This window comes from Taurulus bubalis (genome assembly GCF_910589615.1).
Source record: "Taurulus bubalis genome assembly, chromosome: 17".
Classification (NCBI taxonomy): domain Eukaryota; kingdom Metazoa; phylum Chordata; class Actinopteri; order Perciformes; family Cottidae; genus Taurulus; species Taurulus bubalis.
This window is the reverse complement of record NC_136605.1, coordinates 18,116,009-18,129,468: the sequence shown is the minus strand read 5'-3', so window position 1 is coordinate 18,129,468 and position 13,460 is coordinate 18,116,009. Positions and strand designations below refer to the sequence as shown.

The 13,460-nt window shown below is 39.9% G+C and overlaps 1 protein-coding gene across 8 annotated transcripts; it reads left to right on the top strand.

Moving 5' to 3' along the window:
- Nucleotides 1-5,474: 5,474 nt before the first annotated feature.
- unkl (unk like zinc finger) lies at nt 5,475-13,460 on the top strand (the record flags this gene model as incomplete). Of its 8 annotated transcripts, none has more annotated exons than XM_079232852.1 (16): nt 5,475-5,539; nt 6,139-6,348; nt 7,953-8,129; nt 8,505-8,638; nt 8,744-8,879; nt 8,971-9,088; nt 9,406-9,490; nt 9,795-9,952; nt 10,350-10,538; nt 11,288-11,335; nt 11,440-11,617; nt 11,713-11,802; nt 11,913-12,149; nt 12,572-12,759; nt 12,879-13,136; nt 13,305-13,460. In XM_079232852.1, 16 exons carry the CDS (start codon nt 5,475-5,477, stop codon nt 13,458-13,460), a joined length of 2,427 nt encoding a protein of 808 aa, XP_079088978.1. The 8 variants fall into 8 exon arrangements, with proteins under 8 accessions (XP_079088978.1, XP_079088977.1, XP_079088975.1 ...); XM_079232851.1 differs by having other exon boundaries at nt 11,288-11,338; XM_079232849.1 differs by having other exon boundaries at nt 11,288-11,338; nt 11,886-12,149.

Here is a 13,460-nt window from a genome sequence, read left to right as displayed (position 1 = left end):
TTGCTAAAAATGAGGGACGGTCGTTATCAAACTGAGGCCACAGAATATGCTCAAGAAATCTTCATATCAAAGCGATGTATCACCCAGTGGGATCTATGACCTCATCTTTCTTCATCTGTTTTTTAGCTTTGCCTCAGCCTGCCGACAGTTAATCCGCTCACTTTCTGAACAAAAACACCAAAGCCACCGAGAATGTACACTCAAAGAAGGATGAAAATGAAATGATGTGTGTGTCCCTTTATGGAGCCAACAATGCACAAACAGTGCTTAAAGCTATAGTCATCTTTATCTGTATGTTGGATTGGTTTCTTTAAGGGTATCTGGTGTGTTATTTCTTCATAAAGTTAGCCAGGCAACAGTAAATGAAATGCTTGTGACGGGCAAAATGTCAGCATCTATTCTTGAAGAATAGCCAGCAGGCAAAGATAAGTAATGGACAGATGAGTGTCAGAGGAGACCAGCCTTTGTTTGAGACAGACAATAATTAAATGTAATCAGGCAATCCAATTTCATCTTCAACAGAGAGGTTATTGTAGTTACAACCCACATGTAATATCACCTGGTTTATGTAAAAAGAAAAACATGTATTTATAAGGAAACTAGCACATACACCAGCATCCACATCAACTTCACCATGACATCCCATGATGGAATAACTGCTCTCTTCTGTTAATTAAAACCTAACATGAAACAAATGTGAATACAATCCAGGACATCACAGTTACGGAAAGACACAAAATCTATAGCAACGACTTGCTTTTCACTGTCCCTGTCTAATATATTAGGGGGACACTAAAGGTGAATGGAGTAAAACATTTAAGTAATAAATATCAACATGAAACTTTCCCAGTACTTACATTAAGGCAATCATGTTTTGTATTACAAGTTTTCTGAAAATGTATGTTTAAATATGCAAATGAAGCATTATGTTTCTGAATATGTGCTAATTTCCAAAGCAGAAATCTAAACATTGGATAGTTCCAGGTTAAAACAATGTTGTTTCATTTTGCTGTGCACATAATATATATCTTTGAATCAGTCCATATATCAGAAAATACTGTCAACAGCCAAAGAAAATAGAAAAATGAATTGTTTGCCATGTCGTCGAATCGGCAATTGATGATATATGAACAAACTCCTCTGTGAGATATTAATGAAATAGGAATGAAACTGGAAAGTTTGGTGTGTGTGAGTGCTGCTGAAGTGGAGATTTCTGGCTCAGAGAAAACGCCTTTTAAAGATACGTGTTGTGAAATGACAAACCTTTTGATAAATTGCATATCATTTATGTTTAAATATGCAAATGAGGCCTTATCTTATGCTAACATTTGTTGAATTTAGGAGAAATCAACAGATGCAAATAATACAAACACCTAAATGATTTATTCATACTAGTCTGAAAGAAGACATGTTATGGAAACAAATAGCCCACAATCTCCAAATTGAAAAATTATTTGTTTATGAAAAAATCAGTTTTTTGCCGGGATGTCTCCCTTAATGTCCCCTCTGCTTTGTGCATCTCTGCTAACATGTTTTCTTTCTTCTGTTGAATGAAAATGGCCTTATGTATAGCAAAACATTCATTGGACAATGCAAACCAATGTGTTCTATTTTTAGAAATAAAGAAAATGTCTCACTTTTCCAGGAGTATGAAGTGGAAGTTGTCGCGTGATGTTTTTCAATAAGACCCAACGGCATTTAAAATAAACCTAGCTTATGCTGTATGTGTCTTCAAGTACCACGTGGAATAAATAAAGGGGAATGTAGCTTCACAATTTATGTATATCTTATTATAATGTATGTTTTGATTTCAGTCACACTATCAGGTGAATTTAGGACGTATAAAATGTGAGATTAAGCCCCAAAATCTGATGTCTGAGCTCATATATGTTGTGTTTATTGTGGGAGTCGGTGAGTGCTCATTTCAAAGATGGTGGTGTTATTACCCCATGTCAGCTCATGTTAGCATGAGGGTAAAGCAAAGAGGCAGGTGTTGTTTTGCCAGGAGGGGATGAGACAAACACATCATTCAATGCTGACACCATGAAGCTGCTTCCATTTTTTGTGCTTCCACGTCTGTAACACCTATTACATTGTGTCACGGGGCCATTACTTAGGTCTAGGGTGGGCCATTGCTGTTTATCAAACATTTCCACCTAAAACATAATACATCTGCACATTTGTGGCTTGCTTTTCTTTTCTTTTTACTAAATTAACACAGATACTATGACATCAGACATATTTCGGTACCAAAAAGGCCATCACTGGACGTGTGGATTCTCTGAAAGTATAATCACTTATAATTTGATTTAAATGCTTTTGACAGACGGACAATGCTCATTAACACCTTAATCGTGGGTTAATGTAATGCAGATTGCTAAGCTACACAGGTGCAGTTTAAACATTTTAAATTGTTCCCCATCAGAAGCTTAATAGAGGAGGTTTTAATGAAACCTGCCACTACATTTTACAGCCTCAAATTGTGTATTGATCCGTCACAGCAAACGTTATAAATCCGTGTTGCATAATATAGCACGACCTTCTTAAATTCACTTTGCATTATATGAAATATAACAGGGTTTACAGAATATTCCATTTCTTATTTACATTTGTGCAAAACACACACACACACACACACAAAAAAACGCTAAAGCGGTAATGTAGCGAGGGCCAAAAGACAAGAGAGCTCGCATATAGGTTGAGGATTCTTTATCAACATATCAAATCTGTGTATTGCCAGCCTGCGGTGGGCCTGAGCTGTGTTTGCGCATGAGGCAGCCAGAGATAATGGCGTGACTGGGAAAAACAGGAGTCCAAGCCACAAACTGTTATTCCAGCTGTAACAGTCCCAGCAGCCTGGGAAAACAGCGCTGAGGATTGCTTGAGTGATTGTTTATTAGAGGGCTGCAAAAATGCTAAACTTGTTGTGGTACATGATGGTAAAGATTCTTTTGCATGGTGTTCCCATTTCACTGTCCGTTGTCCTGCACTCTTCTCCTGCAACAAAGCAATCAGTACGCTGTCTTTTTAGACAAACAATGACAGACAAGTTTAAGTATATCTGATGTATTTTTATTTTGGATGTTGACTTAGATGTGTATGAAGACGTATATTCTTCTGTGAGCAGCACATGGTTTTATCAGAGCCACGAAGACAGGAAGACAGGGAAGTAATAATCCAATGAGAGCTGTCAAGTTCACTGAGATAAATAAGCAACACCGAGACACCATGACGCTCCAATTTCAGCACCGTGGAAGAGACAACGGACCATCTATACATCACACATCCACACGCATACACACACACACACACACATTCAAGATGCTGTGAGAAGAGGTTGACAGTGGACTGTGTGCACAGCTGAGGCTACTGAGTAAGGTTAAAGGTTTGTGGTGACTGACGTCACAGAAAGGGAAAAGGGTGTGACTTTTCCCCTTGCTTACATTTAATACTTCCTCTGGAGGATGCTGGATTAAACAATGAGTTTGCGAGCAACAAATCTATCTGGTAAAAGAACATAATGTCTTTATGTTATTATATAGGGCGGATAAGCAAGATCAGGAGCAAAACAACGTGATTGCAATCTCAAGACAAATCCTGGCGCTTTTTACTGACTACATTGGATGAAATTGATGTCATTGTTGGCACGTTTTCCTTATTTTCATGCTGATGCTCAAAGACAACAAAGTGCTAGACACACAGAGTGACTAGTTTATTAGGAGCAAAACAACGTGATATTGTACAGAAGTTAAATAAAATAAATGTGTCTGGCTTGCATTATGTGGAAAGTTGTTTCTAATATTTTGTGCCTTTCATGGATATTAATGAGGATGTACGAAACATTAGAGACATCTTTCAACACAGCTCAGTCGAGACCTTTCAGAATGCAGAAAACAAAGCAAGCTAAATATATTCTACATGAAGGTGAGCACTCTTAAAATATGTCCTGTGTAAAAAAAGGTACTGGACACTGGTCAGCTGAGTGGGGGTGAGGCATGTCAAAGTAATTACAACAGGACAGTCCAGGGTTTATGCATAATTATTAGGCAGTGCACTCGGTGGACCTCAGCAGCTGCATAATGAATTAGGCGTATAATTGCATTTGTAAATTAAAATCCCTTACAGGAAAAAAGATCTAAATAGAACAGATTAGCTTCCCAGATACAGAAGGGAAGAAAAAAGAGTTTGACATGCTGCAGGTGGACCCCATCAAATTCCTTATATTGAACATTAAGCCAATCGAAAACAAACAAAAAATGTTGCTTGCAGAAAAACTTAAAACATACATTTGTAAATTCCTAGTGGAGGCAGATGATGGTTTGTTCAAAATAAACGGAACTTATTGTAGTGTCTATATGCAATGTACTGTTTATAATGTTAAACTCTTTAAAGGTACTTTAAATAACCTAGATCACACTTCATCTGTTGTTCTACAAATACTTGTATGATTAACACACATCTATATATATATATAGACACCTGTTACATACATTATAGTATATTGGCCTATAATAGATGTTAATCTCTGAGATTCAAATAAAACAAGCCAATAAAACAAACAAACAAATAGAGGGGAATAGCATATAACAACAAATAAGCTCCAAATATTGAAAACACAAGAGGCTTTTCACATCTCGCCCACCACACACACATTCACCTTCATCAGAGCTGTGACTTTCACAAGTGACGTGTTTAGACCGAGCCAAATGCAGAACAAAGTCAGAGATTCTCAAATAGATTACTTATATCTAAATTTTACTACAACAAGTGATTTTCTTTTGGGAGAAATAGATTATTCTACTTTCAGTATTCACATATTTTGCTGTTGTTGTTTAAGTCTCTGTTTCAATTGTGTGTTGAAAACTTAAGTCAGATGCAGGACTTATTATTGAAAAGAAAGTAGATTTTGACATTTGAAATTGATGCTATTTTATTGATGTCTAACCCATTATATCCAAGAGCAGAGTTGAATATAATGGATTAATCAACTTAAATATGACTACTTTAAACCAAAGATGGAAGAAATTGATTTAAAGTAGTTTTTTTTAATTATCAAGCATTTTTCTGCAGATATTAAACTGAGGCAAAGGAAATAGACTCTTCTTTTATTTAGTGACAGGTTGAAAATGAGGATGGTGGGGGCTAGGGGTTCATTGGTAGAATAAATACTGATAACCTCAGAGTATCTTGAATCCTGCTTGGAAGATCTTTGAAATAAAGGGAGGGGGAGATTTCCTCATAGTTGTAATGTTGGGAAAATATTCCTCAATGTAGTTGTTATTATTGTCAGTATTTTAATTCACGCAGAGATACAAGCTGTAACAAAAACATAAACAGAGGTATGTCACGTCACGGTCCCATCTTTGCAGCGCCCCCTGCATCAACGTTTGCAGTGTGCGCTGGCTTGCAGGCGGACGTGCACGCACGCGAGCAACAGATCTGAGCGCATGCGCAGTTCATTGTTTTGACTGAAAATGCCGTCGGTTTCGAAAACGGCGGCCAATGCGTCTCCTCAAACCGAGAAACCTACCCACTATACGTGAGTAAAGCTGCTGCGCGGAAACAACTCACTCGCTCGCGGTAGAAAGCGTTACGTGCATGTGCGCGTGTGCGCGTTTGCATTTCTTGCATTCCTCAACTCTTGTGTGTGCGTTCAAAACATGGTGCTTTTCCAGGCATTGTGACTCCCTAACGTCACATAGCAAACAACGACTGCACGCATACGACATCAACCCTAATGCAGGAAACACGGACATCTTAAATCACTTAATTCACCAGGCGGGTGTTAACGGAACCGTACACAATTGTTTTTCCGAGTTGGGAAATAGTTTTAGCAATACCCTAAATGTAATACCGTCAACTTGGTTGGCTAAATGATTAGCCAGGAACTCGCTAACCAGCCTGCTTGTAAATAGCTCGGCCTTATTTTGAGTCCCCCCCCTCCCCTTGCTACGCACATTTATAGACGTACGCTCGGAGACTTTCAACCGACGCTACGTCGGAATACGTGCGTAGTTTGCTCTCTGGATAGCAAGCTAACGTCCGTGACCCAAAACACACAGCAGGCTACACCACACCACGACACCGCACCGTATTTGAACTTTCCCCTGACGCTACGTTGTTCCTTTATTGTTTCAGATACTTAAAGGAGTTCAGGACCGAGCAGTGTCCGTTGTTCCTCCAGCACAAGTGTACGCAGCACAGACCGTTTACGTGCTTTCATTGGCATTTTCTCAACCAGCGCCGAAGACGACCCATCAGAAGAAGAGACGGAACTTTTAACTACAGCCCCGACGTGTACTGCACGAAATACGACGAGACGACAGGCATTTGCCCAGATGGAGACGAGTAAGTCCCCGTTTCTATCCCGCAGCGCCGTTACTTAAGGCGGGATGCAGCTGCTGACTGCTGCTGCAGGTTTATGACACAAAACAGTGTTCAAAGCACAAGACATTTCATCAGGTGTTATATGTTCTTTATGGCTTTGGGCTGCTGTGTCCTCATTGGGAGGCGTTGTGTGGGATAACTTCTAGTCTCTTTGTTGTACTTCATTGCTTCGTATAGGTAGGGATGTTTGCAGGTGAAGCATGTGTTGTTATTATGTTTGTGTATTTTGAGAGAATTTCTCTTGGATACAAAAAAAAAAACAGTAACACAAGTGTGTAGAATATACAAGCTCTCTGTTTGATGTAATATGTCCCCATCAGAGTGGTTATAAAATGCCCTCCTGGTTGTAAAAGCTATATGATGCAGGAGCCGCAGGAAAGGTCCGTGTTTCTTTGTAATCAATCATTAGCACTGAAAAGAGTGGTTTAAACTGTGAGGAGTGCAATATTAACAATATAATGTTTTGCAATGTATTTATTTACCCAGTAAAACTTGTGACGTTGCTGCAGATGCTGCTGCAGATGTTGGCAGCATGTTACAGATGCAATAATGCATGGCCACTTATTTTTCCTTTGTGTTGTTGCATCATGCATGTAGAGTACTAAATTTAACACTTCTGATAGAACTCACTCTCCATGTGACACGACTGCACCTCTTGGTCTTTGAGTTGAGGCTTCTTGACAGGTTTCTGTGGGAGCCCTCCAGCATTATGTTCACTGCTGATCCTAGTATTCATTTCAGATAATGGGAACATGTGTTCTAGCTTGATATTTAGTTCCCCATAGAATCCACACAGTAAAGACCCCTATTTAGTTTGTGTTTTTGCTGTTTCCAGTTTTATTTCACATAGCATAATTTATCACAAGAGGAAAAATGTTTTCTAAACTTTTTGTGGCTTTAGAGTCGAGCATGATCATACGTGTTGACTAAACTGTCAAGTCGCACAGAAACTAGATTGTGAATTCTCCAAAATGGGCGGCAGCCTCTCTGTGTGACTGGGAATAAAAAATGGCACAGCATTTAATTGAGTCCCACTTAGAAATAGAGATATGATTATTGAACTAATGGAAAATGAAAGACTGCTATTCCTAACAATTCCTCCTCTGCCAATGGCAGCTATTTTAGTATGACCTTATGGGTTGCCATAGAAACTGTTGCTACTCGAGTAAAGAAAACTTGGTTTATTCAAGAGGCCTTTTGACCAAACATTTCTAGATGGTGTTTCAGCCCTGCACCCACAGTGGAATCCTATTCTTGATTGAGTGTGCAACTATATAAACAGAAAAATCTTCCTTTTATTAAAAATTAATAATCTTTTTTGTTCGGACCATGTTTTTTATGTCAGGGCAGCGCTTGGCTATTATGTTGTCATATATTGTGATTTTAGAGTAGTACTGCCCAGTTATATATTGAATTTGAAGAAGGTCGTGTGGTATATTTGTTTTGGACAAATTTGATGTTCGGGCAGTACATTTTCTTCTTTTTTTTCATATATTTTTGTTCCTTTTATTTTTATTTAGCTCAACATCTTAATGTTTTTCAATGTTGTATCCTCTCTTCCTTAGCTGTCCTTATTTACACCGGACCACTGGTGACACAGAGCGCAAGTACCATCTACGCTATTACAAGACCGGCACTTGTATCCATGAGACGGACGCTCGAGGGCATTGTGTAAAGAATGGACTCCACTGTGCTTTCGCTCACGGGCCACATGATCTCCGACCTCCAGTCTATGATATCAGGTGACATACAACGCAAATAGGGGCCTCTCCTTTCCCTGGAGCCAGATTGCTAAATGTAGAATTTCGTAGACTGATTACACATCTTTCTTTCAAGAAGTTTTTTATGAATGAATTGTATCACCATGCTGTTACACCTGTTTCAAACTAAGGTTATGCGGGTATGTACTTAGTCATAAGGTGTACTATCAAATTAAAGTAATACTCTTGAATTGTGATTTGTTTTTTTAGTGAAGCCATTGATTTAGCTTTATAATATATTACAATTATTTTTAGATAACAAATAAGCTCAAGGGTGTTCAGCCAAGATCTTTCATGTATATATTTTACTTTTTGAGGAATTGGAAATAAAAAATAACATTGATTTTCTGTGCACAGAGAGATTCAAGCACAAGAGGCCCTTCAAAATGGACAGTTGGGATCAGGGGAAGGTATTCCTGATCTGCAGCCCGGCGTGTTAGCCAGCCAAGCTATGATTGAGAAAACTCTAACAGAAGACCCCCGGTGGCAAGGTGAGTAAACCTCACTTTGATGACAACGGGCTCATGCAATGCCAACACACTTAGTTAGTGTCCTGCAAAATGAAAGAGCATTAATACTTTGTGCCGCTTTTGCAGATACCAACTTTGTTTTAGCAAACTACAAAACTGATCAGTGTACGAAGCCCCCAAGACTATGCAGACAGGGCTACGCTTGCCCCCACTACCACAACAGTAGAGATCGAAGACGGAACCCTCGGAAGTTCAAATATCGGTAAGATATTGCTCTGTTTAAGTTGGAATACCAAAGTGTATCAAGTTGTGTGGATGCAAGGGGTTAAGGGTTCTGACTTTTATGGATGCAGGTCGACTCCTTGCCCGAATGTGAAACACGGGGATGAATGGGGCGAACCCTCCAAGTGTGACAGTGGAGACAGCTGCCAGTATTGCCACTCTCGCACCGAACAGCAGTTTCACCCAGAGGTCAGTGAATTGTGTTGCTCAGAAAATGAACAGGCTGATAGTTCGGAGCGTTCCTCTTCACTATGATTCATTCATTTTAATTATAATGCCCAAGCCTTAAAACTGACTAGTTCCCAAAACAGCCCAAATAGTGTGAAAAATTAGTTTTTGGCTGTAATCCTGCTCCAAGTTCAAGATATTGTATTTTAGGTTTTATTTCTTTGTTTATATTATATTGTAGCTTCATTGATTCAACATTGTGGTGGACTAGTTGTTCTACATGCACACATCTTGACTTTGTTTCTTATTGGCTTGTGCTTTTCTTTTCTTCTCTTAAGATCTACAAATCTACCAAATGCAATGATATGCGACAAACTGGATACTGTCCCAGAGGACCGTTTTGTGCATTTGCTCATGTAGAAAGTAAGTGAAAGTTTGTCTCAGCACTGTTTCTGTACGAAAACAGAGAATTACAAATTCTTTAAATTTGGGTTTTCACTTCCTCGTTCAAAGGACACACACACACACACACACACACACACACACACACACACACACACACACACACACACACACACACAGATTCCTTGCTTTATAGTTAGATGCACTATTTACCTTTTCTAGATTTATTTAAACATAGTCACAAGCAATATTATTGGATGTTAGCTGTTTGGAACCTGGTTGTTTCCGCTCTGTATGAATTTATTATGTATTTTAATCCTTCCAGGAATTCCCTCTACAGAAGAGACCATGAGCTCTTTGCTAACAGTGATACAGTCCAGTTCTCAGGCCCAGCTGGGCTCTCAGCAGTATTCAGAGTGTCCAGTCAGTGAGTGGAACAGTGGAGGCAACTCTGCAACCAGTAGCAACGGACAAGTAGGAAGTGTATGTTTTCTCTGTCGCTACTCAGTAGAAAATGTTTCAGAATCAACTCGTCAGAGGTGTTTGATTTAGAGTAGGGACATTTCTTTAGTTTATCAATGTCTGCTTATGTAGAATCCTAAATCTCAATTCAGCCATTTACTTGTCGACATGTTGTGCGCTCATTTTTCTGTTGGCATGTTTTTTATACTATATTGATTTGTCATTGTTACTATTTTTTTTTTTTTTACTGTTTTGCATCTCATTACTTCGTTGTTTGAAAAGAACAGAGCGATTTCTCAATGAAAGTACTATTTAATAAGACTATAATCAATCTTTGATGGATTCTCTCGTCCGTTCAGAATAATGCTTTTATTTTTATCATCCTTTTGTTAAGACCATGTGCACTTCTCTTTCTCAGGTTTCATGTTCTAATAGCTCGACTGTAACTCCAAGCTCAGGAAGCGACAGTTTGTTATCCCCAGTGGGATCCATCGGCAGGCCCCACCCCTTAACTAGCCATAGTTTATGTTCAGAGTCCACCACTTCCAGTGTCTCATCTCTGACGTCTAACTATCCTAGAGCTCCGGGCTTTGAACGTGAGGATCAGGTATACAGACTGCTCTCTTCAGCTTTCGGAAGAATATCTCGTAGACACAACTTAGGGCTTTACTGTTAATGTGTCACTGTCATTCATTTTTAATTACTGTCTTTTTTTAATTTCCCATTCATGTCATTTTAATATTATCACGTTGAGACATTTCGACATGATTCTTAGATCATTTCATGTGTTGGGTATCTTATCACTTGATGAGAGTATCTGATAGTTTCTACCTGGCTGATTGGACAGCAAAATGATATGAGTGCTATTCATAATTAATGTTGCATTTTGCTAACACTCTAAGAGGCTCGATCTTGCAATCATACTGCCGAAAGAATATTTTCACGATGCATACACCGCCAGTATTTGTAACTCTACACAAAGGATTGTAGTTCTTACAGAAGACTGCAGCCCACTCACAGTAAATGTGTCTATCTTTGTGGCCGTGCTGTAACCAAAGGCAATGTTTTTGAATCATTGCGAGAGCTACAAGTGGTAGAAAGAGTCAAGTTACATGTTCAGCCTACACTCCTCTGATTCTGATCAGATGTGGAAAGATACACGTACATCATGACGACAACAAGAAGCACTTAAAATCAGCAGTATTCAACGACGTCACAGTTAGCTCCACTGGGTGAAGGGAGGGCAAACGCTTTATTTAACGTAGTTTGTGGCTACATTAGCTGAGATATTAGATATTGTGTAAACTGTCGTTTTGTCATTGAACTGTGCTGTTTCTGTGTTTGAACCCTTTTTAGATGAAGAACAAGGGACATGTGGATCACAAATTAATGGACCAAGAAAAACAGGTTTGTGTTTAAAAGGGTTACTTTGTTGATGATATTACATCACATATAGTGCATTGATTTAATTGGAAATCAAACAAATGCCTTTTGTGCCTTCCTTTCAGACACAACACACTGTGTTCTCTGCGGTGAACCCTCTGGCATCAAGCTTTACCTCCAGCATAACATCCAGCTTGGCCTCGAGTATTGGCTCCGATAGCTCTTCACCCACCACCTTATCAACAATGAATGCAAAAGCCACTCCTTTCTATCCGGGGAGCAACACTGTGGAGTCTGTCATAGGTAAGTCAAAGCCAACTGTAAGCGGATGGAGCTGACGCCTGACTCTGTGTAATTTGCGGTAAAGTGACAACTGGTTGTATCTGGTTTCCCCTCAGGATCCGCTTTGGACCTGAACTTCAGTGACATTAACGTTGCGTCTCTCGAGAAGGAGTTAGAGGAGCAAGACGACAGTGTTGGCCTAGCCAGTAAGGACACCTAGTTTGCTTCAGCACTTTCACTGGTTTGAGCAGTCGATCACAAATGGTGTCTTCGTGGTTCGCTTGTAAAGAAAACCGTCATGACTTTGTCCCCACAGGTCAAAGGGTGCTCGGCGGCTCGGCCCCGGTTAACATTCCCGGCTCTCTGGCTCGATCGTCGTCGTTTAATTCCTCGTCATCGCTCTCCACCTCCCCGCTCAGCTCCCTCTCCCAGTCTCTGTCGCAGTCCCTGCTGTCTGCGACGCTATCGCAGCAAAATCAACCTTCAAACATGTTGGCCAAGCAAGAGCACGGCTTCCTGGGAACCCCCACCTCCTCTTCCCAGAATTCATTAGGTAAGCTGATAACATCCGGCATTTAGTTTTAAGTGAGCTGGAAAGCATTTGACTTCAGATTTGAATCTTGGAGTCTTCTATCCCAATGAAAGCAGTTTAGGATTCTTTTTTAAATTTAATACGCCACTATTCTGTATATCAATTTACTTAAATGTTTAATTTAGTTCCATATGCAGAAGTTAGACTGAGAGGTTTGGCTATTAGAGTTTGATTGTATAAATAACTATATTTTTCCCAATGAAGCAACAAGAAAGAGTCGGTTCTCAAAATCTCAAAGCTCACTCCTATAAAAACCCTCAGATTAGGATTGATGGAAGTAGTTTGAATTATCAGAGTGCTCTAAATGAATTGAAACTTTCCCTCCCCAACTAATGATTGACTTTGATGCTTGGTCTTGTGGTTTTGGCGCATCCCTCCCCTAGGCTTGAACGGAGGGGCGAGCAGCATTTGGGACTTTGTGAGTGGCAGCTTCTCACAGAGTCCATCTCCAGTTTTCAGCAGCCTGGCCTCGGCTACCAGCAGTGCCGATCTGGCTCGGCTTTTCAGAGATCTGGACGAGGCCAAGAGGAAGATCAAGCAATGGGAGGAGGCCTGGCATCAGGTCAAACAAGTCAGTGTTATAATAAATGCGCTCTCACACATATCTTATTTAGAGTATCAGAATGATTTACCCTTCTCATAGATGGCAGGGTTTGTGTTTTTTAATCACAAGACTCAACTTTGTTCCAGGCCTGCGAAGCGTGCCAGAAAGACGCTCGTGAAACAAAGGAACAAGCGAAAACGTCCGAGGCAGAGCGGCAGCTGGCAGAACAGAAATGGGAGGAAACGGCGCGCAAGCTGAAAGAGCTCCAAGGGGACTTTGACGTGCTTTGTCGCACCCCTGGAACACCTCTTCTTCGTAGCTATAGAGAGCTGGACAAGCTCCCCTTGTCAAAGCTCCACTCCATCCAGAGTCAGCTGCGTAATGACCTAGACCTTATAGACGGGGTAAGACAGACTAGATCACACACATAATTTAGTTTTTTTTTTGGTAGCATCTAGTTTTATCAATACCGTTTTTTTTTTTTTTGTCATCAAGCATGCTTCTTTGAATAGTCTGCATGAATTGTATTTTCCTCAGTTGCAGCTGATATTCATTCTTTTCTTTCCCAACAGGTAATATATCAGCTTCAGTCAAAGAAATGTATAGTTTGCCAAAAGCATGATCGCTGCGTTGTTCTGCAGCCGTGCCAACATTATGTACTATGTGAGAACTGTGCACCTAGTAAAACAGAATGTCCCTATTGTAGAACAAAAATATTAAAGTGGTGA